Source organism: Maylandia zebra, unplaced genomic scaffold (genome assembly GCF_041146795.1).
Source record: "Maylandia zebra isolate NMK-2024a unplaced genomic scaffold, Mzebra_GT3a scaffold17, whole genome shotgun sequence".
Lineage (NCBI taxonomy): Eukaryota > Metazoa > Chordata > Actinopteri > Cichliformes > Cichlidae > Maylandia > Maylandia zebra.
The window spans coordinates 274226-302074 of NW_027490047.1; the positions used below are offsets into that span (position 1 = coordinate 274226).

The window sequence follows — 27849 nt, forward strand, 5'->3', positions numbered from 1 at the left end:
AAAAATTGAGCACCTAATGGCTTTGAACTTTTCTTGTCCATCTTCCATTGGTTTTAATTTTGCACTCCAGTATGAAAACCCATCCCCCAACTCAGGGATCACCACAACATAACCTAATAGACCTACACCTTAGTTCACAGATTAACTTTGCCTAAGGTGTATTTCTGGGATTTCACACAACCCAGGATTCAAATTATGAATACATAATTTACAACATTATGAATGAAATGTGCTCTATTTGGAAGCAGCCGCCCCCCTCCCCTTTCGACGGCTTGTGTGTGAGACTTTAAATCATCAGACTGTAAATTATAAATTTTCAATTGTTATTGCTCCCTTTACCCCGAGTCCTAAAGCGTATATTTATTTTCTTACTGTTCTTATATTTATTGTTGTTTACTTGCACTGCTGTAACTGGAGCCTCGTCGTACTGGACTGTATGTAGCGGAGATGACAATAAAGTTTACTTTGACTTCAGCAGCAAGTAGGCGCACTGAGGGCTCTCGCGCTCACTTTTTGCATATAGAATTTTGAAAAAACATTGGTGCAAATTATAAGTCTGTATTATAATGTCTGGTGTTTTCGTGTTTGTTGTTTTGTTTTTATTTTGCAAGTTGGTTATTAGATGCTGCTCCAGCCAGCCAGAGAATCCCCCGCCGCCCCGCCCTCTCCTCTCTGCGCCGCAAGCAGCAGGCGCACCTCGCAAACAGAGGGCGCCCTTGCTCTCAGCAAATGGGCGATAGAAAACCGATCGGTGCCTGTACCATTCCCAATATGCGCTGGCTGACGTCGGGGCAGCATGACTACGAGCAATTTTTTTTTTTTTGCCGATGTCCGTGATGCCGCCCCCCACCACGATGCCGCCCCGGGCAACTGCCCGTATCGCCCATATCAAAAACTGCTACTGTACATGACATGCAAGTACCCCGTCACCTTACAAAGATCATCTAGCCAGTAGAAGACAGCTGGATCGACTTTTGACACTGTGCCCCCCAGCTTCTGCACGGTGTATTTCACCTTGGTGTACCAGAATAATGAAGCATCTGCCAGGCCATAAACACATTTATTCAACTTCCATATAGTTCCTTTGCTCTGTGCTTCTTCAGGTGGTCGGATGTACATGTCTCAGGTTAAATCTTTACGTTGTAGAAAAGCTGCTTTAATGTCCATAGAGTTCGGTTTCCATTGATTTTGACATATGACTGCTATGACCATCTTCAGGGACTCGGAAGAACATGTTGGTGAGTCTTTGGAAAGTTCTTGAGTGTTTATTTCTTCAAAGCCTCTTGCAACCAGTCTAGCTTGGGTACAATGCCCCCTGGTGTTTCCTTGAGTGTGCACACACACCTTGTTGATAGAAATTTCTGACTTTTATCTTTCTCCACTTCAAACACATTTTTTCTTTTCCAGTTGTCAGTTGTCAGTTCAGTTTGTTTGGCTTGCGAGAAGATATCTTCCTTTACCACTAATATTTCATCTCTGTTTTTGTCTGTGCATGACTTGGCATCTTCAGACCGTGTCACTTGAAGGTTGTTTACTTGCTCCACATCAATGGAACCCATGGATCCAGCAATTTCCTCTGACCTACTGTATTCCACGTTGTACCACTTTCTGTTTTTCCCAGTGGCTTTTCCTGCTCGACTAATTATTTCCAGTCACTTTCAGTTCAAGCTGCTTAGCATGATCTCACATTTGCCAATTTCTCTATCTCTTTCCCCTCTGTTGTGTGTGTTTGTCCCACATATTGCATACTCTGCTTTTGTCCTCAAATCAGGTAGGAAGTGTCTGTGTGGTTGAGCTGGTCTGGTCTGTCTAGACTTCCACTAGATAGATCAGGCTGCACCCACCTGTGAAACAGGTGGAGGGTCACCAGGACATGCAGAACTTTTGCCTTCTTAGTAGAAAGGGCCACTGCCAGAGGCGGAGGGCAGTGAGGCATCCAACCCCCATCTCATCAATAGGGGGGCATGATCTGAAATAACAATAGATTGATAATTGCAAGTTTCAATAAGTGGAAGAGGACATTTATCAGTGACAAATGAATTTATCCAATAGAACATTTTGTGGACAGGAATATAGTCGGAGCATGCCCTGGATGAGTATCCTTATTAGAGCTTCTTTCTAGGTTAGAGAGCACACAGCTTGTACCTCCAGCTAAAATGAGATTGTGTGTTGTCATATCCAGAATTCACGAGAATTAATAGACAATTAAGGTTTCATCATCCCATTTGGGGGCGTAAATGTTGGCTTAAATCAGTTCATAAAGTTGGCCAACCACAGTAATGACCCATAGGGACCCATAGGATCAGATAAAATGGTTGATACGGGAAATGGGACGTTTTTACCAATAAGGATGGCCACCCCTCTGTCTTAGTGTTAAAGTTGGAATGGACTATTTGGCCAACCGAACCAGTCTTCAATCTATATCGGTCTGCTATACAAAGGTGAGTCCCCTGTGGAAAAGACATATCAGATTTTTTCAGTTGTGTAAGCACCTTTTTGTGCTTAACAGGGTGATTCATAGACTTAATGATCCAACTTACAAAGTTGGCTGCATAACCCGTAAGCTTCGCCTGTATATTGACAGCAGCCATAGAGTTATCTAATCAAAGAGCAACAGTATGAATGTGTGTGTGTGTGATAGCCACTAATGTCTAATCACATTTATGTGAATTAACTTATATTTAAGCTATTTTATTTTAAATGTAAGTGATATTTTCTTTTGAAAATCCTCTAAATTAACTAGTTTTAACTATAGACCTGGTAACTAGTCTGGGATATTTGTAGCTGATGCTCCATTTTTGTACCAGTAGGTGGCAGTGTGAGACCATGGTTTGGCCTGTTGTTAGTAGTCAGAAGCATGCTCAGCACTGTTTTCTCATAATGTTACATGTACTCCCTGCCGTATCATTTCTTTCCTGCTTGCAGGCTAGTATTGTACCAGAAATAGAAAATAAAAGCAGTCACACCCGATATATTGCATAGATTTAATTGTAATACTTATTACTTGTTATTCTGTTTTCTTTTTATTCTGTTTCTTCGTTACTCTGTTTCTTTCGCTGCACGTAATTTTCGTTCCACCTCATGTAAACATGTGATGCGAATGACAATAAAGAATCCATGAATTCTTTTGGACCTAATACTGATCTTTGAGGTATGTCACAAGCAAGATCCATCAATTTAGATTCCTACTCATTTATTTGTACATATTGTTGCTTATTCACTACATAGCTTTTTATCAGTCCAAAACCACTCCCCTAAACCCATACTTTCCATTTTTTTTATTAGAATTTCATGATTGACAGTATCGAATAGGGCTGCCACAAACGTTTATTTTGATAGTCGACTAGTCACCCGATTATTTTTGCGATTAGTCCACTAATCAGATCATGCAACACAGAGCTTACTGCACCAGCATGCATCTGCTCTAATATAACTATCATTAGCTTACAGCTTTAAGTGTATGTGCTAACTAAAAAATAAAGACAAGATGATAGTTTATTAAATTTTAATTAAATTTGCAGATTGTTTTGGTGAAGTTTAATAAACTCAGCCGTCTGCTCCTTGCTATCTAAAATATAACAGGGCACCGGAGTATATTCTCGAGCATCTCACACTTCTGATGATCAGTTGTCTGCTTGACGTTTATTCAGCTGTGTAAAAACCAATGACTGTATAAACTATAACTTTAATCTCAGCCAAACCGATTTACTCAGGAACAAATAAAATACTGAAAAAACCCAAACAATAACATTTTTAAGTTATCTAAGTGACTTATATATCATGTTTAACCTGAGTAGCGAAAGACGGCGGTGGGTTTGAAAACGATTTGCCAGGAGTCCGGTGTTCTCACGGCTCTAGTGAGCCTTGAACCCCAGCTAGCTATCGAGCTAGTGGGTAACAGACGTCTCCGAAAATGTCGGGGCGCTTTTGAAAATATGTGGTGTCTTGATAAACTGAGCAGATATTTGAAGTTTACACAGCTACATTCTCTCCTGAAATATGTTAAACATTTATTTTGTGACCCAGAAAGAATAATAAGAGTAATATTAAAACTAACTAGCTGCTGCCATTTTTGGAAACTGAGCAGGGCCGCGCTATGAATTCTGGGACACTGCTTCTTCTTCTTCGGGGTTTAACGGCAGCTGGCATCGTTGTACATGCAGTGCTGCCATCTTCTGTTTCAGTCCGTTATTACACTCTCAAATCCTACTACTTATTCCTGCGTCTTTTGGGATCTTACAAAGCTTCAAACGACGCGTCGACTATTAAATTAGTCTTCGACGATTTTGATAGTTGACGTAATCGTGACTAGTCGACTAATCGTGGCAGCCCTAGTATCGAACAGTTTTTTTAATTTAAAAAAAAACTCCAAGTGTGTACTTCTTATTATGTAGGCCAGGGGTGTCCAAACTTTTTGCAAAGAGGGCCAAATTTTATAAAGTGAAGACGCCTGGGGGCCAATGGTTCCTTTTGACTTTTTTTTTCATAACAAAGTTACATGAAAATATAATGAAGAACAATTTTAATAGTCACAATTACCCGTTATTTTTAAAATAGAAATGTACCTAAATAAAAGACACTCAGGCAAGCATTTACAACTCTAAAGACACAATTCTGCCTTTCATTTATATCTGGAGAGTCAGACAACATTGAACAAACTGTATAGAATACCCTAAATTTCCATGAGTTTGCAATATCTTTGCCTAATGAACATTTAAACAGGCGTTATAAGTAATGAAAAGTGTTCTGTTATCAATAAAGTTTTTTTTAAAGTGAATTTCGCCCTTTGACTTTTACAAGACCTTTCAGGAAGCCAAAGTTTTTCACATACTGGAAGATTGCACAACTGGAAGTTCACTTGCTGCAAGAAATAAACACATTTGTAAATTTACACAATATTTACACAACACACTCAACTATGAATTAAGAGCATAACATCAACAGTTAAAACCAAATCTAAGATAAGATAAGATAAGATAAGATAGAACTTTATTAATCCCTCGGGTGGGTTCCTCTGGGAAATTCGACTTCCAAAAAAAAAAAAAGCACAGCAACGACCGAAGTTACAGTTACAGAATTGTTATATATATATATATATACACACACACACACACACACACACACACACACACACATATATAAATACAGAAACAATATAAATAAAATATACAAAGGGGATAAATAGAATAAATAGGAATAAAAAATAAAAATACAAGTGAATTGCACATTTCAAGTATTGAGTCTATTGCACTGTTGACTATTTACAAAAAGTATTGCACAAGGTATTGTACAGTGAGGTGAAGAGGCACTACAGCTTAGTTGTTCCCCCCTCCTTTGTCCTCCTGTTTCCCCTCCCTCTCCCCTCCAGAGAGGAGTTAAACAGTCTGATGGCGTGTGGGACAAAGGAGTTTTTAAGTCTGTTAGTTCTTGTCTTGGGGAGAAGCAACCTGTCACTGAACAGACTCTTCTGATTGTTTATGGCCATGTGCAGAGGATGCCCAGCATTGTTCATAATGTCCAGCAGTTTCTTTAATGTCCTTTTCTCTGCCACTGTCACCAGAGTGTCCAGCTTCATGCCGACCACAGAGCTAGCCTTCCTGATCAGTTTCTCCAGCCTGGATGAGTCTTAAGAGTTTAACAAAATACGTTTCCTTTTGTGTATTGCATTAGCATGCTTTATGCTTTTTACTGTTGAGAAACACATGAGTAATGCAGGGATGTCACTCCTGGAGGCCTGCTCTTCATTTGATTCAACTGTGCTAAACCAGAAAGAACTAAAACATGCATAGCAGCTCTCCAGTACAGAATTTGGGCATCCCTGGACTAATGAGAGGGGTGATACTGAGATCTAGATTTTAGTAAAGCAATTAGGTGTGCTTTGAGGGCAGTGGTTGAGATGCATAAAATATCACGCAAGTGGGAGTCACTCATCCTTGATCTCAATCGGTTCTTGTTTAAGTTCATGACAGAGAATGTTTGCTCACACAAATATGTGGAACCAAATTGACCCTGTGTACGAGAAAATGCTAAATTCCTGGTTTGAGACCGGATGTGGGGTTGTACATTTCCGGTAGCTTGACTTTGCGGTCAATCGCTACTGCAAAGATATACTCCAAAATCATGTCCAAAACTCAAAAACGGAAAGATCGCGTTAAGTTACAAAGAGCAGAAGGTGGGAACACTCACCGCTGTTGTGTCATAAAAAATCTAATGATCAATTTTTTACGTTTAAAGAGTTTAGATCGATCAGTTGTTTACATCACTCAACACAAGCAGAACTGCATTACTGCATGCAGAAGACACATCGTCCACATTCAGAAGCACATCTCTGTATAGTGACTGGTCTCGTGATTTAAACAGGCAGATGTTCAGCATTCAAACTACAGGTGAAGAATAGTCAAACCAGATGTTTCCCCCATTATGTCGAGATCAGCTAGTCAAGTACACACCTACACAGTAGGGCTGCACGATTAATCATTAGAAAATCACAATCTCGATTCATATTTATGTGCGATCTCATTTCCAAATGACAACGATTTAAAAAAAAAAGAAAAAGAAAAAAAAAGACGACGACGATTGTACCGCATTTTGATCCGGGACGTAATCTGCATGAAAACAAGCGCTCACTCTTTCTGCTCAACAAATGACAAGGGCGGAGCCTTATACCACGTGATACAGAAGCTGCGCCGTGGGATGCTAAAATTAGCAGGGGAAAAACAACGGAGAGCACGTCAGGGATGACGAGAAAGTGACAGGAGAAAATCCGCCCCGGTCAACCACCCAAACATCAATAACGGGAACCTTATACAGCACTTCCCTATACACGCTGAACTTCCGCAGGCACAAAGAAATTACGGAGGCTATCACTTATCACCTGACCAAAGATATGGCTCCCATCAACACTGTGCAAAACGAGGGATTTAGGAAAATGATCAACACCCTAGACAAACGCTGTCCCGCAACTATTTTTCTATTGTTGCACTACCTGCTCTATACACGCAGTGTCGAGCAATGGTGGAGACGGAATTTCAAGCAGTACAACATTTTGCGGCAACAACAAAACGTGAGACATTTGTTGTTTTTATGTTTATTTATTGTTTTTATGTTCAGTCTCAACTGTTACGAAGTTGATGTGCAGTTAATAAGTGTAATAAATATTTATACTGGAAAAGAGAATCGTGATCTCAATTCTAAGCCAAAAAATCGTGATTCTCATTTTATGCAAAATCGTGCAGCCCTACTGCAGACGATCTCCTCCGTGACGTCTCTCCTGTACAGTGCAGAATCGCTGCATCGATTGCTAGCAGGGTGACTCTGAAGTGCACTACTGGATGTCCACGAAACGTTTTGCAGCGTCAAAAAATAAAATTGGCTACTTGATTTCACCTATCGCTGGTTATTTTTAGAACATAACACCCGCTGTAAACGAGGGACAGCTGAGAAATATAACATTTGAATCCCTTTTCTCTTTTGCCCTGAGGTGCAGGGAAAAATATTAACAAATCGATGAACATCATTTACAGATATATTGGGTAAATGCCCAAGACATCTATAGAAATGTAAATCGCTGCTTGATTCATTCATTTGCTTAACTTGTTTTGGACCGTAAACCAGGCGCGAATAGGACACCGGAAACAAAGCTCCCCAAAGGCGTTTCCGCACCGGAAGTAGCATATGCTAACGTGCACACAGTCAATTAACGGAATGATGCACTATGATTTTCAAATATAAACAGAGTAGTGACACTTTCCAGGCAGCATAAGTTAACGTAATCAGTAATTTAGACAAAGTACCTCACAAACTGTAGGCGGCTCTCTAAAGGAAAACACTAAACAGGAGATTTTTTAGAAGTTTAAACATCTTGAGTAACATCTGAATAATGACCAGCGCCCGTAGTACCGTCTTTAGGGAGCTTTTTCTGGATGGACAGGTTTGTGACTCTGTGATCCGAGCTGGAGATGTTGAGTTTAAAATTCACAGGATCATCCTCTGTAACTGCAGTGCATACTTCAGGTGAGCAGGCCTGTGTTGTTTGGCTGTGGTTTGGTTCTGCATTTATCCTACTTCAAAGTTTTCATGTAACACAGTGCAGCAGGTATTGGGAGGTTTCAATGTTACACTGTACTTTTTGATCACTAGAAATGTTCTGGAGCAATTTTTAGGGGGGAAAAAAAAATCAGTCCTGTATTTTTATTTAGTTATTTATTTTGGGAGGTTTGTTGGGATACATATATAGTGTAGGTTTGTGTTTGACTCCACAATGAGCCGTTAAGAGGTAGTTTGAAAGATTACAGACGCTATAAACTGGCTTTCTGATTATATTTCATCAGCACGACAACAGCAGCAGCAGTTCTAATAAATTTGTGCACAAACTGGCCTGCACCAAAAGGACCACATCAGTGGTGATATTAGCTGTGCCTTCACCAGTTTAGCTGAAATTGTATGTCTAAATAGGCAGGTAATCAATTTAGGGCCAGACTGAGAGGTGGCCAATGATATGCCATTTCTGTTGCAGTGGGACATGTCCGCTCTTTCCAATTCTGTCTAGTCAGTAAATTTGATAATGTGAAATTCAGTTATTATATTTGCAGCTATTTAATGCCTGCTGTCCCCTGTCGCTCTAACCCTGTTACTGTATAGGAATATTTGCTACAATGCCTAGACAACTCTATATCTTTCTGTCTGTCTAAACATAGCAGCAATGCTGAATGTTTTTCTGCACATGTCTGAATAGATGACCTTAAATAGGAGATTGCCCATTTGAAATCAAGTCATTTTAGATTTTTGTTACTTTAATTTCATATCTCTTTGATCACAGCTTGCTCAAGTAAGCATGCAGCTGAAAAATTATACAAATGCTATTTAACTATGAGCTGCACGACATCAGGTACTTTTTAAGTTCCATGACAGAGAGACAATGTGAAAATGCTGATCTGAATCTGCACAGGGATCTCTTCTGCTACAAACCACTACCATCAAACAAGGTCTACAACTTCCCCACTGTGTCTCCAAAAGCAATGAGCCTCATTTTGGAATATGCCTATACCCAATCTGTTGTGGTGACGGAGGACAATGTACTGGAGCTGTTGGCGGAAGCAGACCACTTTATCGTGACTGGCATCATTCAAGCCTGCTGCGACTTCCTGGAGAGGAAGCTTTGTGTAAATAACTGCGTCAGTATCTACAATCTGGCACACTTACACAACTGTCCTGACCTCAGGGGAAAGGCCTTTCTCTACATCCTCCATCACTTTGAAGAGGTTGGTGCACTCTCCTTGGAGTTCCTTCAGCTCTCTGTGCAGCAACTATCAGATCTTATCGAGAATGATGAGCTCAATGTGAAGCAGGAGAGCACTGTGTTTGAGGCCATTCTCAGATGGATCAACTATTCCCCTGTGGAACGTGGGTGTGACATGCCCGCACTGCTCAAGCAGGTAACTGAAAATGGGATATCAATTTAATTGCTCCTCTAAGTGCATTTATTTTGTTTATTACTCAGTGAGGGGCTGTTGAATGAATGGTACAGTTTGAAAGTATAGAAAGCAACTTCCGCTGTAGCAATTTGAATTGGGAATAAAAAATAAAACATAAGCTTGATGCCTGATGCAAAAAAAAAAGAAGTTTGATTGTACACTATTGTGTTTACAGAGTTGGGTGTCCAGGCCGCCCACCTGCTCGCCCATCAGCCTTTTATGGCTGACGTGTAAAAAGCTAAAATTGCAATGGCAGAATTACTCAAACTTAAGGCTTGGTAATAGAGTTAATGTAGGGGAATCATTCTTCTTCATTCTTAATCACATTGGGGGGTGGGGTGGGGGGGGGGGGGTGTTTCTAATTCACTTGGGAGTGTGCATCAGAAGGTGCTCATCATTTAGTCCTTAATAAATTGTAAAAGTATTATTTACACTTGCGTCCAGATAAAACTGGCCGTTGATTTGTAGTTTCAGAAGTGCATTATTGATAATGTGTCTGAACTGCACTTTAGCTTTTCTGACAGAAAAGTTGACTATGCCCATAGTGTTCTGCCAGAACTTACTGACTGGACCTTAGGCATTTACAACAGGACAAACCCTCATTGTGGGACCTGTTTCTACAGCAGGAGGTTACTCAGTGCTCAGATAATGGCATTGAAACTTGACTGTGGCACCACTGCTTGTTTGGAGGTAATGCCATGACCTGCCTTTGTTGTTTGGCAGGTGATGCTGTGGCTCTTTACAGGTAATGTTAGGGTCTTTAAGGGCAATGCCACAGCTGATTGGAGGCAATGCCAGGAGCTACCATAGCTATCTGGGTGATTCCATGACATTTTGATTATAGGGATAGTGCTATACTTCACTAATGGGTGGTGGCATGGTGGCTACATCCAACTCTTATATACAGTCTAATGTTGTATTTCTTGCCTTTTTCCCTTATGATTCTTGTTTTCATCCAGGTCCGCCTACTATTAATACCCACTGAGTACTTGGTTGGCACTGTGAGCAGAAATGATGTGGTGAGTAGTAGTCCGGCATGCATGGATATGGTAACCACTGCCATGAAGATGCTAAATGAGTCCATTGTGGAGAGACCTATACCCCAAACACGCCTGCCGTCTGAAGTCTTATTGGCCGTTGGTGGTCCTTTACCAAGTAACAAGATTGAGATGTACAATGTCCGAGCTGACTACTGGGTGCCGCTGAGCTTGACACCGTATCGGGGATTCTACGGTTATGCTTACCTCAATGGATGTGTCTATTGCATCGGAGGTTTTGATTTCACAAGCTTTTCAAGTCATGTGAGAAGGTTCAGCCTCACCAGCCAAACCTGGACAGAGGTGGGGCCGATGCATGAAGAGCGGGGCTTTCTCAGTGTGGCCACACTGAATGGCTGCATATATGCTATGGGCGGGTGCCAATACCAAAAGACACTGAAAAATGCAGAACGATATGAGCCTGACACCAACCAGTGGACTATGATTGCATCGATGCACAAGCCCAGGGCAGAAGCTGGTGCTGCAACACTACACGGCAAGGTAAGTGGAATTGAGGTAGTGGAAGATCTCTGCCATGTTGGTTTTGTGGAGAAAGTGGTGGACAAAGTTAACTGGTAATGCTAACAACCTTGGTTAACAAGCTGCGTCAATAAAATGTACAGTCAAATAATTCCATTAGAAATGCACCAAAAGATGCCAATGCCTTAATCTGTCAGTAATAATAGATTAATAATAATGGATTGGATTTATATAGCGCTTTTCAAGGCACCCAAAGCACTTTACAATTCCACTATTCATTCACTCTCACATTCACACACTGGTGGAGGCAGCTACAGTTGTAGCCACAGCTGCCCTGGGGCAGACTGACAGAAGCGAGGCTGCCATATCGCGCCATCGGCCCCTCTGGCCATCACCAGTAGGTGGTAGGGTAAAATGTCTTGCCCAAGGACACAACGATCAGGACAGAGAGCCCAGGGATCAAACCAGCGACCTTCCGGTTACAGATACGCTTCCCAACCCCCCTGAGCCAAGGTCGCCCCACAAACGGGGTGACCTTGGCTCAGGGGGGTTGGGAAGTACACTTCCCAAAGCAGTCACAAACCCAAATTTTAGCCAGGACGCTATCCATATGGATTAGGTTTTTTTTGGTCTTTTGTGTCTGGCTGTAAAAATGATTTTTAAGGCTATGTAGTTGGATTTACAACATATGGGGATTTATTATCTTTTGGAGCCAGCCAACCAACGCATTTATGCACTGGAACATGAGCCCACAGTAAAATATTACTTTTCTGTGAGCTTCTGTGCAAAAAAACATTTTTTTAATAGTCTTATAAAGCTGGCCAATGGGAGTAATTTTTAAAAAGTGAATATTTTTTTTTAGATTTATGTCATGAGTATTGAGAAAGACATTCTTTCCTTGGTTGGTACTTTTTTTCTTGCAAACTTATAACAATCCTGCAAAGGATTGTTTTGGGGTTTTTTTTGGTTCGGTTGGGATCTTTTTGTTAATTTAATCTCAGTAAATATATGTTTTTTTTTTTAAAAGAATATTATGGCTTGGCAATTTCTTTATTCCTGTTTTATTTGTTTTGCTTAACATGGCACTGATTTGCAAATGTACTTTTCAGCTTGAGGGCTTAATCATCACTGGACCTTTCTGTGGAAAATATGAATAGTTTATGAATTGTATCAGTTTTATAATATTTTATTTTTAAGCTAAATATTTCTATTACCATTAATCCAACAGCTCAGGGAGAAGGTTATGGTTACTTCACCCTCACATCGTGAAAAATAGCAATTTTATAATTTCTGCATCCATATTTTTTAAGTCTGCAAAATACAGAAAATAAATGCAGCAAACCTCTGCTAAAACTAAATGTTTTAGGATAACACCATCATTTTTAGATTTTTACTACTATTATGCAAAGTAGCTACACAGAAATCTGATGAAAACATTTTTAGTTTTTCACAAGCGCATGGCACAACATCGAAGAGCCACCTCCACGGGACAAGACTCAGCAGTCCATCTGCATCTAAAGGACAAAGGTCACTCTTTCGAGGATGCCAATGTTCACATTATGGACAGGGAGGACAGATTGTTTGAAAGAGGAGTGAAAGAAGCCATTTATGACCACTGTGAGCGACCATCTTTGAACAGAGGCGGTGGCTTACGACACCAGCTGTCTGCCATCTATAATCCAGTTTTGAGTTCCCTTCCCAGACGTCTTAACGCCCACTCACATCCTGGGCCATCTGATCTCAGGAATTCGCTTGATAAGGTGGGGCCAGGTTTCACAATGAGCTCACCTGAAACCCTGGCTGATTGTGACCCACACCCTCTTTCACACCTTGGCTCATGTAATTAGGTAGAGGATCATCAGGGGGTCCTTTGTCCCTCTTGGGGGGAAACTCCCACAGGGCTTAAATCTGGGACTCTCCACCACTTGACTCTTAGATCTGAAGAAGCTTCTCGGATGAGAGGTGAAAAGTCTTCAAGCAACTTAAAGAAGTCCAGATGCTTTTCTTTCCAAGCTCCTTAGAATACGATGACCTGGATGACTGAGAACCTTCACAGACATTTTTAGTGTTTGTAAGTTTTTTCTGGAAGCTGAAACATTTAATTCTAGTAAGGCAAGGCAAGGCAAATTTATTTGTATAGCACAATTCAACAACAAGGTGATTCAAAGTGCTTTACAGAGACATTAGAAACAAAAACAGATAAAAGGCATGATTTAAAATTGATTAAAACAAGCAAGCAAACAAACTAACTAGTAATTTTGACTTAAACTTGATTTTAATTTCTAGGTGTACATTTGTGGTGGTCTTACTGAAGATGAACCTCTGTCATGTGCTGAGTCCTACAACCCTGACACCAACCAGTGGACACTGATCACACCCATGGAAACCGGGAGGACTGGGGGAGCCGTGGTCGCCTACAATAACGAAATCTTTGTAGTAAGAAGAGCTTAAAACATACTCTTATTACGGACAGAAATTCAAACATGGAATGTTTACTGTACCTGTATTTGGGAGTCTGTATTATTTTCCAAGTACCATGTACTGGGTTATTGGAATGTGATTTCTATAATTACCCTAGAATCAGATATTTTGGAATCTGGAGACCTATTTACTTTTTTACAACAGAACATTTTTACGTTACAGACTGTAACAAGTCCTTTGTCTGCACAGGTTGGTGGCTTTAACGGTATCACTCAGTTGCGTAGTGTCATCGCATATGACCCAAGAACAAGACGCTGGCGCAACGTTGCTCCCATGTTACACCCTCGTCAAAACTTCGGCATTGCAGTGCTGGAGGACCAGCTGTATGTGGTTGGAGGTTACCACAATGGCGGCTTATTCTGCAATCTGGAGTGCTATGATGAAAAGACCAACAGGTGGTACATTGTCAGCGACAAAGGGATGACCCAAGGTGCTGTCAGTTGTTGCGTTCTGAAGCGACACCCCGATCTGACTGCTTATCTTCCATAATTATTTCACATAAAGAAATAAAGAAATACATTTTTCATCAATAAAAAACTGGCTGTTTCTCTGCTTAAGATCCTGAGGTCTGACATCCCAGTGAAAAAGTCTCTTTTAGCTGAACAGAGAACTTGAACTTTCTTTTCAACATGATGGGCATTGCAGCTTCCACATTTTATGGCCACAAGGGAGGTTAACAGCTATGATATTAAGATCCCATTGGTAAAAGTCAAATCGTTTCTTCACTAATAGGTGATCCATTCAAGCCGCCATCTTCATCTCTACCACCAGCGTTTAGCCAGCTCAACCATCTTCAATGTAGTTTTCTTGCCTACTTTAATGTCCAATTAAAGTAGATGAAATCCAATTAGAGTCACAAATTAGAGTTACTAAGGCTGACTGTAATCGGATCCACAGTTTATGAAGTGAATGCATCGTGTCACATCAGTAAGACTTGAAACTAGCAATGGGACATAAATTCTTCATAAACTGTTGAATTAGGTTATATATCACTTTACAGAAAGAACTTTTTTCCATGTAAATTTTACACAGATGTCATTTTGAATCTCTGCTGGCCTTAGGATATGAGGAAAGTTAAAGTTACTCCAGCTGTGGCGTCAACTTTCAGACGTCAGGCGTCAATTACCTTTTATCTTTTTTTAAGACACTGTTTGAGAGAAATATTCATCATGTGTTTATTTCGATAGCAGAAACATTTTTTTTTTTTTGTAATTACTAGTTGATTCTAAACAACAGGGCAGCTTCCGTATACTCTGTATAATGTGTTTAAATATGATTGAGCTTCTTTTAGTAGTAGAAAGGGATGTCATTCATGCAGAAGTCAGGTTGCAGGCTCTCAAAGGTGCAGTCAGATGTGTCCATGGCACAGCGACCGCAGTGGCAACTCAAAGCCACAGGGTAGGTGACGATCGGGTCTACACCAGGTGGGCAGGCGGGAAGCTCAAATGTTTTATAGTACAGGTCCCGGTATGTGCACACATGCTGGTACACATTGCTGAATGGTATCTTGATGACAGGGTCCTAAAGGGAGGGGAAATGAAAACAGTGTCCTTACAAAAATGTTGTTATAACACTACAGAAGCAACTGTTTTTAAACAAGAAATTCACCTAAAATGTTAAATGAAGTTTCAAAGTCCTGGTTTTAGGCATAAAGTCTTACTGTTAAACTGTTGTGCATCACAGTGAGGGAAAGTTGATGCTTTCAATGAACCATGTGCCAACACAGTGCAGGGGAGCTACCTAAACGCTACTCCCGCAGAGGTTGATTATCTTGTTAATAGTGTTACATCTTCAGTGCGTTCAAGTCTGCATACTGTGCTCCTCAAATTTAGAGCTAATGGACTCCCTGGTATAACTCACAAAGGTACACCATAAAGTCATCAAATATACTTTTGGTTCTGAGGGATTTTTAAAAGTAGAAAGGGAGGCAGAGCCTTCAGCTTTCGGGGCCCTCTTCTGTGCAACCAGAGTCAGACACACTCTACTGTTAAGGCTTAAACCTTTTGGGTTTTTTTTTCATAAAGCATATAGTTGGGCTGGATCAGGTGACTGAATCCTCCCTTAGTTACACTACAATAGGTCTAGCCTGCCGGAGGCTTCCCATGATGTGGTTTTATTGGATTTATTTTCTTATGCTCCACTCTGCTTTTAATCATTATTTGTTATTAATCTTTGGCTCTTTTCCACAGTGTGTCTTTTTTCCCGTCTTCCTCCCCTCACCCCAAACCAGTCACAGCAGATCGCTGTCTCTCCCTGAGCCTGGAACTCCTGGAGTGTTATTCCTGTTAAAAGGGAGTTCTTCCTCCCCACTGTCACTAAGTGCTTGCTCTAAGGAAGGGGGGGGGGGGGGGGGGGGTCATCTAATTGGTGGGATTTTGTCTGTATTATTATTGGGTTTTTGCCTTATGATATAAAGCACCTTGGGGTGACTGTTGTTGTGATTTGTTGCTATATAAATTAAATAGAATTGAAATTTAATATATTCCTTTACTTTTGCTGAGAAACCAGAAAGTTTTTAGTATCTGTGACACAGATACAGGTGAAATACACTGACTTTCTTCCCAGTTTAGTCACTTACATGTTTATAATAAAGGTCTGGAGTCACATGACAAATATACTAGACACACAGCTTGACTTTACTGCAAACAGCAGCTGGCAGCATGTTTGTGACTTTATGAGTCATGAGTTTTTCTTTTTGAAATGACGTCATTTTGCTGAGCGCGGAAATCTAAATGCGGCGATGGTTTCCACTATCAGCAAAGAATGGATGAATGAATGAATGAAAGACTGGAAATAAAAACAAACTGACTGACTGGTAAAAGCTGACAAGACTTGACCACGACTCAAGGTTAACCTCCACCTAGATAGGCCAAAAGGGTGGATGAATTTATGTGTGTTTCTTTTTACAGGAGCAGAAGGATGACAGCAACATCTGAGGTTGCATGACGATTTAACTTTTAAATGCCACTTTCTGTGTTTGTGAATCTAACAGGTGTGTTGTTCAGGGGTTTGTGTTGCTCACAGAGATTACTGTGAGAAAGGGTGTATACACCTGTGCAGCGTTAACATTTGCATTTTCTTCTCTACAGCATTACAGTTCTTAATGTGCTTTGAATATGTGATTTATAACTGGACAAATAGTTAATGTTTTCTAATAATGTTTTCCTACTACAGGATTTCTGGGCTTATGTGTGAAGAAACTGTGTTTATAGGTTATGAGTTGGTGATGCTATTAAACTGTGTTCTTGGGAAAATGTTGAATACTACAGGGGAGTGAATATGGGGGGAGACACATCCGGTCTTGAAAACAGTGTGATTCTTTTTACAGGAAATCTTTTTATAGCACCTCTGGAATGTGGAGGGCTGACGCCTAACCCGAGATGGTCAATGTGTTGCTAATGTTTGTTTTGCTTTTGTTAAGAGTGCATGTGGAGGATTCGGTACAAAACAGACAAGGGACATGAGAAAACAAATAAGAGATGCAGTTTTTATGGAACAGTTTAATAGGGGGCTCATAGTGATAAAACAAGTGGAGTGACATTGCTTAAGGAAGTCACTGATTAAATTGTGGATAAAATAAATTGTGGCACTAATAGTGATTTAATGATTTGAGAAATCCTGAACATGATACTTGTCTGTTATGCTGAATACTTTATCGCTTTCATGATTTATAGTTGGTTGTAAATAAGATGTTTGATTTAACAGATTTGTTTTCCAGGATACAGGTTCCAGGTGGAGCTGGGAGTTAATTCAATTCAATTCAATTCAATTTTATTTATATAGCGCCAAATCACAACAAAAGTCGCCTCAAGGCGCTTCATAGATACAGAGAAAAACCCAACAATCATATGACCCCCTATGAGCAAGCACTTTGGCGACAGTGGGAAGGAAAAACTCCCTTTTAACAGGAAGAAACCTCCGGCAGAACCAGGCTCAGGGAGGGGCGGCCATCTGCTGCGACCGGTTGGGGTGAGAGAAGCAGATGAAGTTAAATGAGCTTAACATGTAACTGCTGACTAATGTTTTTACACAGGGTTACAGGTTGGCGGGAGATTGTTTTAGAGAGAATGTGTAACATTCTTGTACAGGTCTCAGTAGGGAGTTGACACATGGCGGAAGCCAGGTGCAAGAGGAGGGTCATTTTAATTTGTAGGTGTCGTGAGGTGCAGGAGATTGAGAGGAGTCTTCCCACAGCAACGTTTTAAATAAAATGAGAGATTCATCGTGGACATTGAGGAAGACAACTAAGGTGTACGACGTGCTCTGCCTTAAATCTTCAGCAGCGTTGGAACATGAGAACCTGAGGTATGAAGGGAGCGTGCCAAGCTCCAAAAGTGACGGCTCGTACCACAACAGCAGTCCAGTTGAAGGGGACAGGCGGGACCTAGTTCCATTGGTCTCAATGTGCAGTAGCAGATGAGAGTTTGGTGGAGACAAGCTCATCTCCAAATAACACGGGTGGCAAAACAGAGGCAGAATAAACCCTCTGACCCGTGCAACGACTAACCAGTAGTCTACCTGGGAAGTTGAAGAAAGAAGAGAAGGATCGCAGAGCATCATTTCACTCAAAGAGGAGGTGGCTGCGTGGCCCGAGGAGTGAGACAATAAGAGGAGTGTTGGCCTTTTCGAGGCCAAAGAGGAGGAGTATAGAGATGAAATATTATTTTACATTCATAATCTATGTTACTATTCATAATCCTTATTATTACTGTTGCATCATTTATGATTTATCATTATTGTCATTTCATTGACACATTTATTGAAACTGATGATGTTATATTAAAGTCTGTATTTCAGGTGTTAGCATAAGCACATAATAATCTTTCATTGCAGGTGCAACTGTAATCATGTTATACACATATTGCATAATTAAAGGGTTGAAGCTTGGTCAAGTTAATTAATGGTTTGAAGCTACGGGCAGCGCGATGTCTGGCCGATCAATGGAGCAAAGTTCAGCTATTGAAAGGTTGCCTACATGTTTACAGTATAATTTACTACATATTGCCTGTGTGCATTCAGCAGCCTGCTGCATTGGAGTTTGCCTGGTAACAGATGACTCAAACGGAGTCAGGAAGTATACTTCTAAAATGTCTTTGTTTGTTGAGTGAGGTCATGTACTGAGGTTAAAATACAGACATAAGTCTGCCTGCACACAGACTTGTGTTGCTTGTAAACGGTATGCTCATGCTCTGTTCTGAAGTGCAGAGAGTAGAATAACAGGAAGCATCTGGAGGAACAGAGGAAGTAGCGGTTCCTTTTTTAGAATATGTCCTCACTGGAGTTACTGGTCATCATAAGTATAAATATCACACCCACCTATTGTCAGGCGGGAGATTGAGCCTGATGTTTTGCAGAGCCCATCTTCACCACATATGTATTTTAATAAAATCATTTGTGTTGACCCACTATGGACTTTCTGTCCTATGTCTCTTCCTCAAAAATTCGAACCGCGACAGTGGCAAATGTCAAACTCCTACAGTCTCCTCAGTTCTCCTCAAATGTTCTTGTCACATGCACAGTGAAGTTGCAGCTTGTTGGAAACACAGTGCCATTCATCCAATCAGGCAGGGTGATGGGTTTGCTCTTCTTCTCTGATGCTGTTCGTCCACACTGCTGCTGCTTGCTGGGACTCTTTGCTCAGGACTTTGCTGCTGTCTCTTTATCTGCCATGTTATTGCTCTTTGGAGCTGCATTCCTTGTCTTCAGGGAGGAGTGAGAGCTCGCTTGTGAGTTTGAGAAACACATGGCACCGTAAATAAGTCAGCCAGAAACTTGGCCTGCATGTTTCCTTTCTTAAAAGCAGAAAATGAAATTGTAGTTGTTCTTGGCTGATCAACACAAAACCTTTTTCCTATGATTATTTTTCATCTACAATGTAAATTTTGTCTCTTTTTCACTCTTTTTTTTCTTTACAATAGCTGGTGACCTGCAGAATCACCGCTCTCACAATTGGAGGCAATTACTTTTACACAGCGCACAAAAACACTGTGACGTCAGACACATTCACACTCACTTTTTTCATGTGCATAAATAAATCATATGGCTGGTGATATGTGCCATGGTGATCCATGAGTATGATCACAAGTTTATTTATTTTTCAACCCAACAAAACAAATAACAAAAACATGATGCAGTGGCAAAGACTTAAACTTACTTGGTGTTGCTTAGCATGTAATATCAGCCTCGAATCCCGCCGATCGTCATTCATCGAGGAGAGAAAACAGACAGCTAATCCACCTGCCCGATGACAAATTCTCACGTCTCGGGACTTTACTACAGGAACTTCCTGGCTGACCTCAGTCTTTCAGCGTGTCTCTTCTCCCCTCGGTGAATGTCGACTCCAGGGCTCCGGCTCTCGAAGGACCAATTAATGATAGGTTTGTAGCTTGAACCTATTCGCTGGAACGTTGAAGACAATATAATTACACAGCAAAAGCATTGAACACCAAGTAGGCAAAGTTCTTCGTGTTATTCATGCATGAGGGAGACGTGTCGTTCAAGTCGGGGGTCAAGTGTCGTTCCACCACTTGACCCCTGTCAGACTCTCAGCCATGCCCGCCCACCTGCCTGCCCGGCTGGGTGACGAGAATCTCCCATCAGCCCTTTACAGCTGCGGGGCGAAAAAAAGAAGCAGAGAACTGTGTATTTGTACATTTTTTGATTTGTCTTTATGTTCAGCAGAGCTTCTACCACCCAGGCCAACCTGACCTGCCCCAATGCACCGCACGCATTTTAGTTGAATTATTCTAATTCCTGAAGCCACATCAGTCCAGCTGATCCCAGAGAAACACTAAAACGTCCAGTAGATAGTCCGTACCGGTGCGAGGTCTTATAAAAACTGAAACTAAATGTTTGTCAAACAGTCTAAGAGCCAGAGAGTGAACTAATACACAAAACAACCAACCCTCAAACATGAGAGTGCTTCTGCTACATAACTGTGTTTGTGTTATTTTTGTACCTTGACCCAGTCCTCCATGTCGCCATCATCGATGACCTCCAAGATTTCCTGCTCCTCAATGGTCAGCTCGTCTGGCTGAGAAGCCTGCAGACAGACAAACACGTTAATTCAAATTAAAGCTGCGATGTAACAGTTTAACCATCTTCATTTCACCCGTGATGTATATTTTTCAAATACCGCCACACTGGTGAACGGACAAAAATGCTCACTGTGGCTTCAACAACATCAGCCAGAACACTGAAGAAAACACTGAGACCATGCCTGCATTTATACCACACTTTACTCAGGACTCGGGTAATATAAAACAACTAATACTCCAAAGCAGCCCAAAACTCAGACTTACACTAGAATTTCTGTACAAATTCAGAGAGCAGGTGTTTTAAACCTGGACACAGAATCATTAGTGCCACAAAGTTTGGGAAAGTAAATCTAAATGGGGGTTGAACACGACTGGAACTGATTAAAAACAGCCAAAACAAAAAGTGTCTTTACTTCAAAGTCAGAATTATAATTGGTGACATGTTAAAACAGAATCTAACATAAACATTCTTGTTTGGAAATAGCTCTAAGATGTTAGGAGAATGTGGCAAATGAGATCACAGGATGGCAAAAATGTACTGTAAAATGATATGTTCTTGTTTCACTTGAACAATACCACCTATGTTTGCACTTATGTAAGAACAAGTATCACTGCTATGGAGTTTTCATGTTTTGCATGCAGACTCAGGGCTGCTAGTCTCCTCTTGGCATTTTCTTATTTAAACATTGGTGACTTAGAACCTCAAAGTTTAGCAGCACAACACTCTTTTTCCTTTTTCCATCAAACATTTCTTTCAGCCATCTGTTTTTATCAGTTTATATGTGGCTGTAATTAATCTACGGCAGACCCGACCATGTTTCCATGCTTTTCAGCATGCACTTTATTCACGCTTGTCGTTCACACACTGGCTGCAGCTTTCCAGCTTGCAGCCACAAACTCCAACATGAACAAACAGTCAGGACTGAATTCAGACTTTAAGCCAGCGAGGTGTGATTGTCGTCCACATGCGTCCGCCTACCTTGCAGCCGCACCGCAGACCACACCCCACCACAGTGGCTAATATTTATTCAATAACCACAAAGTACAAAAGATAAGATTAGATATTTTATTTTTCAAAGATACATGATTATACATAGAATAAAGAAAGGTTCTATAAAAATTACACATGGTGTAGAAAAACATTATAACATACAAATGAATGTTTTATGAAAATCTGACATGTTTATTCAAAGCATAAGAATAAAAGTTTTATACAGGGAGTGCAGAATTATTAGGCAAGTTGTATTTTTGAGGAATAATTTTATTATTGAACAACAACCATGTTCTCAATGAACCCAAAAAACTCATTAATATCAAAGCTGAATGTTTTTGGAAGTAGTTTTTAGTTTGTTTTTAGTTTTAGCTATTTTAGGGGGATATCTGTGTGTGCAGGTGACTATAACTGTGCATAATTATTAGGCAACTTAACAAAAAACAAATATATACCCATTTCAATTATTTATTTTTACCAGTGACACCAATATAACATCTCCACATTCACAAATAGACATTTCTGACATTCAAAAACAAAACAAAAACAAATCAGCGACCAATATAGCCACCTTTCTTTGCAAGGACACTCAAAAGCCTGCCATCCATGGATTCTGTCAGTGTTTTGATCTGTTCACCATCAACATTGCGTGCAGCAGCAACCACAGCCTCCCAGACACTGTTCAGAGAGGTGTACTGTTTTCCCTCCTTGTAAATCTCACATTTGATGATGGACCACAGGTTCTCAATGGGGTTCAGATCAGGTGAACAAGGAGGCCATGTCATTAGTTTTTCTTCTTTTATACCCTTTCAAATTCAAATTTTATTTGTCACGTACACAGTCATACACAGTACGATATGTAGTGAAATGCTTGGACAACTGCTCGTGACCTAAAGAAAACAAAAAAGGAAAAGGCTATGAATAAGACAGGAAATAAATATGAAAAATTAAAAAGGGTAAATTTAACTAGGAAGGAATAAAATATAAATTAAGGTTAAAAATGAAATAACTGTACAACACAAATTAGAATGAAGGGTAAATTTAACTGGGAAAGAATAAGATAAAAAAAAAATATATATATATATATATATATATATATATATATATATATCTTGCCAGCCACGCTGTGGAGTACTTGGACGCGTGTGATGGAGCATTGTCCTGCATGAAAATCATGTTTTTCTTGAAGGATGCAGACTTCTTCCTGTACCACTGCTTGAAGAAGGTGTCTTCCAGAAACTGGCAGTAGGACTGGGAGTTGAGCTTGACTCCATCCTCAACCCGAAAAAGCCCCACAAGCTCATCTTTGATGATACCAGCCCAAACCAGTACTCCACCTCCACCTTGCTGGCGTCTGAGTCGGACTGGAGCTCTCTGCCCTTTACCAATCCAGCCACGGGCCCATCCATCTGGCCCATCAAGACTCACTCTCATTTCATCAGTCCATAAAACCTTAGAAAAACCAGTCTTGAGATATTTCTTGGCCCAGTCTTGACATTTCAGCTTGTGTGTCTTGTTCAGTGGTGGTCGTCTTTCAGCCTTTCTTACCTTGGCCATGTCTCTGAGTATTGCACACCTTGTGCTTTTGGGCACTCCAGTGATGTTGCAGCTCTGAAATATGGCCAAACTGGTGGCAAGTGGCATCTTGGCAGCTGCACGCTTGACTTTTCTCAGTTCATGGGCAGTTATTTTGCGCCTTGGTTTTTCCACACGCTTCTTGCGACCCTGTTGACTATTTTGAATGAAACGCTTGATTGTTCGATGATCACGCTTCAGAAGCTTTGCAATTTTGAGACTGCTGCATCCCTCTGCAAGATATCTCACTATTTTTGACTTTTCTGCACCTGTCAAGTCCTTCTTTTGACCCATTTTGCCAAAGGAAAGGACGTTGCCTAATAATTATGCACACCTGATATAGGGTGTTGATGTCATTAGACCACACCCCTTCTCATTACAGAGATGCACATCACCTAATATGCTTAATTGGTAGTAGGCTTTCGAGCCTATACAGCTTGGAGTAAGACAACATGCATGAAGAGGATGATGTGGACAAAATACTCATTTGCCTAATAATTCTGCACTCCCTGTAAAGCACCTTGAGGCTACTGTTGTTGTGATTTGGTGCTATATAAATAATAATAACAATGAAGAGGCCTGTATAACACACAGATTTTAGGCTGATAGCCATCTTCACATCTTACTTTCAGCAAGAAAGTAAGCATATTACTTTGGTTATTAACCACTAAGGTATTTTCTTTTTTTTAGCTGTAAACTAAAACAAAAACAAACAAAAAAAGAACACCTACAGGCAAAACTAGGCACAATTTAGCTCTATGACAGTACAGAGAAGCTGCCGTAGCGCAGTTAAAATAATGGCCAGCATATGGATTGACTACACACACACACACACACAGACAGGAATAATTTACCAAAAACATTACATTACAGAGAACTGAACTTTTCTACAAACAGAGAGATCATAATGGAACAGAAACATCATAAGCAAGGATGTTTCTGTTCTTTTTGCTTGTGAATGACCCCTCCAATAAAATGACTAGCTAGTGTTTACAGAAGTGAATATGCATATAACCTCACGTGGTTATTTAAGTTTTGTAATGAGTGCAAAAACAAAAACAACAGCAACAAAATCAACAACAACAATATTATTAATAATAATAATACCAGAAGAAAGGAATATAATAATGTAGAGCGAAAGATGGCTCCTCCTCCCTGAGCCTGGTTCTTCACGAGGGTTCTTCCTGATAAATTGAAGTTTTTCTTTCCCATTGTTGCCAAAGCACATTCTCATAGGGAGTCATATCATGTTGGGGTTTTCAGTGTTTTCTCTCTATTAATGTAGGGTCTTTACCTCACAAACAGCTTGTTCGCCTGGGCCATTCAGGCTGTTAACAAACCCTATCCTCTTACGCTCCACCCCTGCCCACTCACCTCACCAATCTGACCCATGGTCTCAGTAACTTTCATATATTTTGCTTGATTGTATATATTTCTCCTGTTTGTTATTTATTCCTGCTGTTTTACTATTTATATCTTATACCCCCACAGTTGCTATGGAGCACTCATAATTTGGTTGTACATGTAAAATGACAATAAAGGGCCAGAGCACCTCTGACACTTTCTGTGTAATAAGCAGGAATGTAATAACAAGGCAGTGATAACTGATTAAAATGCATCAGGAAGTCTGGAATGAACTGAAAACATGTATGCATACATAGTTGTGGGGAGTCCCCCTTACTGGGGGGGGGGCAGGATGACAGACCAGGGGGCTCCTCCAGACAGCATTTTCTATCTCCCAGCTGGAGTTTTTGTTTGTCTGTGACTGGAGAGTCAGATTTTTGTTGAGCTTCACACTTGCAGACCTAAGTCAGTTTGCAGAGATCCCTCCCACTCTGGCTTTTATGTCCTAGATTTCTTATCTGAAACAGTAATATTTCAGTGACTGCTGCTTGTACCACAGGTTAATACACGCTACTGATCCCTGATAGGAGAATCATCAATTTTGGCAACAAAGAAGCCTGGTGGATGTTTGTTTACAGTCTGATGATGGGACATCATGCTCTGCATCGTCAAAGTTTGCCTCCTCATTATTATTCATACCCAGTAATGTGAAGTATGCTCATATCTACTATAACTGAACCAACCTGGTGCTCTTCATTTATGGAGGCTGTTGAGTCTGAATGTTGGATGTTGTGTATCTTGTGTTCTCTGGGCTTTGTTGTCCTCAGTCTTTTCGCAGGATCAGAAAACAAAACCAGGAGGCGCGTAAATGTTTCTTCAAATGTTTCTTCTGGATGATGATAAGACTGTGACACGGGATGCCACCTTTGGTCTTGTGATGAAGCAAAGCTCAGGAAGAAGTGGGATTAAATGGTACCCACATGTGTGCTGCTGAGAAGGATGTACAGGGGCACCTGCAGCCAAATCCAAGCCTCAGGTTAGTTGTAGTTGCAGAACGCTATAGGACTGAGACAGCTGAGGCATCAAATGTTTGATTAAACGGATGAAAAAGAGAAGTTTCTTCCCTATAATTATCACTTCTTAAAATCTGTAGCAACTTCAAGTCTTTCAGCATGCTGAGCATGCAAAGAATGTGACAATATATTTTTGTTCAATATTTAATTTCTTTTAGTTGCAATTGTTAAATGAAAAAATATATATATTCTTATAATTTAGCAAACTAATTTATCAAAAAAAATATACATATATCTGTATTAGTTTTAATAAATTAATTTGACACCTGTATTGAAAATACCATATTGTATTCATACAGAATCAGTTTGGTATCATTGTTTGTCTGCTCACTGATTGTTGAAACTAAGAGCTACTTTGATCTGTTTAGATCTAAAGTATCCAAAGTTGAGCTCTGATGTTTCTTCACCCCTGTGTGTGTGATATGTGATTCCTACATGCTGGCAGAGCAGCAGTTTGTGCTCACAGATGGTGACGGTGTGGAGAGACGGTGGTGTTTCCTCAGAAGAACCAGCAGAGTCACTTGCTGACTGATGCTCATCTGCACTGCACAGAGGAAATCAACTGACCGAGGTTTGTCCAGTGACGTGTTATGAATGTATATTTGTTTTATGCTTACAGTTATGTTTTTCTTGACAGAGGCTCTGCAGAGGTTAGACAAAGCAGAGAAAACATGTGCTTTACATTTTACTGTGATTTATTGAGATATTTGTTGCCTGATGTTCAGCAGGAATGGAGAAATAGAATCAAAGGGAGATGTTTTTGATGTTTTTGTAATGATGTAAGTAAATCTTCAATATTATTTATTTGCTTGGTTATATTAGGAGTGTTTCTGAGTGAGGGGGGAGGAGTCATTATCCAGGTAAAGTGACGTAGATCAGTGGATACACTTGTCTCCTCTTTAAAGGAGACAATCCAAGTCATCCTTAAATGTTAGTGCTTTCAAATACACAAACATTTTTAAAGGACAAAAATGAACATCCAACTTTGACTGTAACACAAAATAAATCTTTCCATGTGTGTTTTCAAACTCTCAGATGGGCAGCATATCAGTCTTGGACTGTCTAACCTGCCGGAGCAGCACTGAATGACCACCACACATGAGCATGTTCCTGCAACATTCAGCATCTGATCCTTCATCTGTGTGCTTCTGCTTTTGGTAAGTAGAGTTACCCAACTCCAGTAACTCTACACACATGCCATCCATTTCTGACGGCCTGGTTACTTCCTGTCAGTTACTTTAGAAACCATGTGGTCACCTGACCTAACACTATTCAAGTGTCACATGTCAAACAGCTGGAGAGGAAACTACACCAGTGTACTGGGATGTTTCACCAACACGTGCCAGATGCTGTTCCTTCATGGTGACATCACAGAGACAGCCCCACCCACCTCAGGACCTCGCCATTTATCATGATGATTATAATGATGACAGCGAGCGGAACTAAGACTGTAAAAATCCACGACCAGAATTTTTCTTTCTAATTATTAATGAATACTGAGAGCCTCTTTCTGTGTTTTGTATGTTTTGGGGTTGTTTTTTTTACCTCATTTGTTACTAACAAAGTTCACCAAACTCACACAGTTTACATTCTGTATGTTTCCATCTTTACCAGCCACACTCTAATTGCATTTAAGAAAATAATCCTTAGAAATCGTCATTTTTCTCTTTTGTAATTGATGATAATTCAGTGAATATAAGATAAGATAAGATAACTCTTTATTGTCATTGCACAGTCATACATAGTACAGTAGTACAATGAAATTGGAAAAACTGTCCTACGTCGGCACTACATATAACACAACACGATATGACACATCACAACGTAACAAACAACACAACACAGTAACACACTGCTTCCTTCTATTGCGTCACACATTGCTTTAAGTTTTTCAGTGTCCAGTTATTTTTTACTGCTGTTTAAATTCTCTGAATGTTTGACCCTGTAGACTGTTTGATGGACTGCTTGTCTTCCTGTTTGTAACCGCCGCCTGTTTTTTTTAATAAAGATTTGGATTTCTGACTTCAACACAGCCTCTGCGTGTCCTCCCTTTGAGTCCTCTTCCTCTGTGAACGTGTTGCATGTGTCACAGATTCATTTTATTAGCAGCTTTCCCACAGTGAGTTGCATCAGCATTCATTCACAGCACATTTCAGAAGGATTCAGATTAATACAGTGATCTTATAGTCAGAATGATCCTGACAGAGTGCCACTGTAAACTATCTTTCATCAGGTAAATTTCAAAGTTCAGTATTTCAAAGCAGGAGTTATGAAGACTCATACTGGCATTAGGACTAATAATATGTACTTACAAAGTCAAAGTTTTTTAATTATGCTAGAATATTGGAAGACAATCAA

The 27849-nt window shown here is 40.3% G+C and overlaps 2 protein-coding genes and 1 long non-coding RNA gene across 5 annotated transcripts; 2 read left to right on the top strand and 1 right to left on the bottom strand.

Annotated features, from left to right (window-relative positions):
- The first annotated feature begins 6714 nt into the window (after nt 1–6714).
- Nucleotides 6715–14008, top strand: LOC143416138 (kelch-like protein 10). 2 transcript variants are annotated; one of them, XM_076881543.1, is made up of 5 exons: nt 6715–7063; nt 8948–9434; nt 10433–11011; nt 13277–13426; nt 13661–14008. In XM_076881543.1, exons 2-5 carry the CDS (start codon nt 9018–9020, stop codon nt 13958–13960), a joined length of 1446 nt encoding a protein of 481 aa, XP_076737658.1. In that variant the 5' UTR covers nt 6715–7063; nt 8948–9017; the 3' UTR covers nt 13961–14008. The 2 variants fall into 2 exon arrangements, with proteins under 2 accessions (XP_076737658.1, XP_076737657.1); XM_076881542.1 differs by lacking the exon at nt 6715–7063 and adding an exon at nt 7093–8013.
- Nucleotides 14009–14151: 143 nt separating this feature from the next.
- On the bottom strand, nt 14152–20848 carry LOC112432324 (gonadotropin subunit beta-2-like). Its single transcript, XM_024800874.2, has 2 exons — nt 20430–20848; nt 14152–14992 (listed from the first exon to the last, which is right to left on the bottom strand). Exons 1-2 carry the CDS (start codon nt 20445–20447, stop codon nt 14759–14761), a joined length of 252 nt encoding a protein of 83 aa, XP_024656642.2. The 5' UTR covers nt 20448–20848; the 3' UTR covers nt 14152–14758.
- Nucleotides 20849–24802: 3954 nt separating this feature from the next.
- LOC106675541 (uncharacterized) lies at nt 24803–27511 on the top strand. 2 transcript variants are annotated; one of them, XR_013096510.1, is made up of 4 exons: nt 24803–25454; nt 25937–26062; nt 26527–26648; nt 26769–27511. It is a non-coding gene; the product is annotated as an uncharacterized LOC106675541 (long non-coding RNA). The 2 variants fall into 2 exon arrangements; XR_013096511.1 differs by having other exon boundaries at nt 25942–26062.
- Nucleotides 27512–27849: the final 338 nt, after the last annotated feature.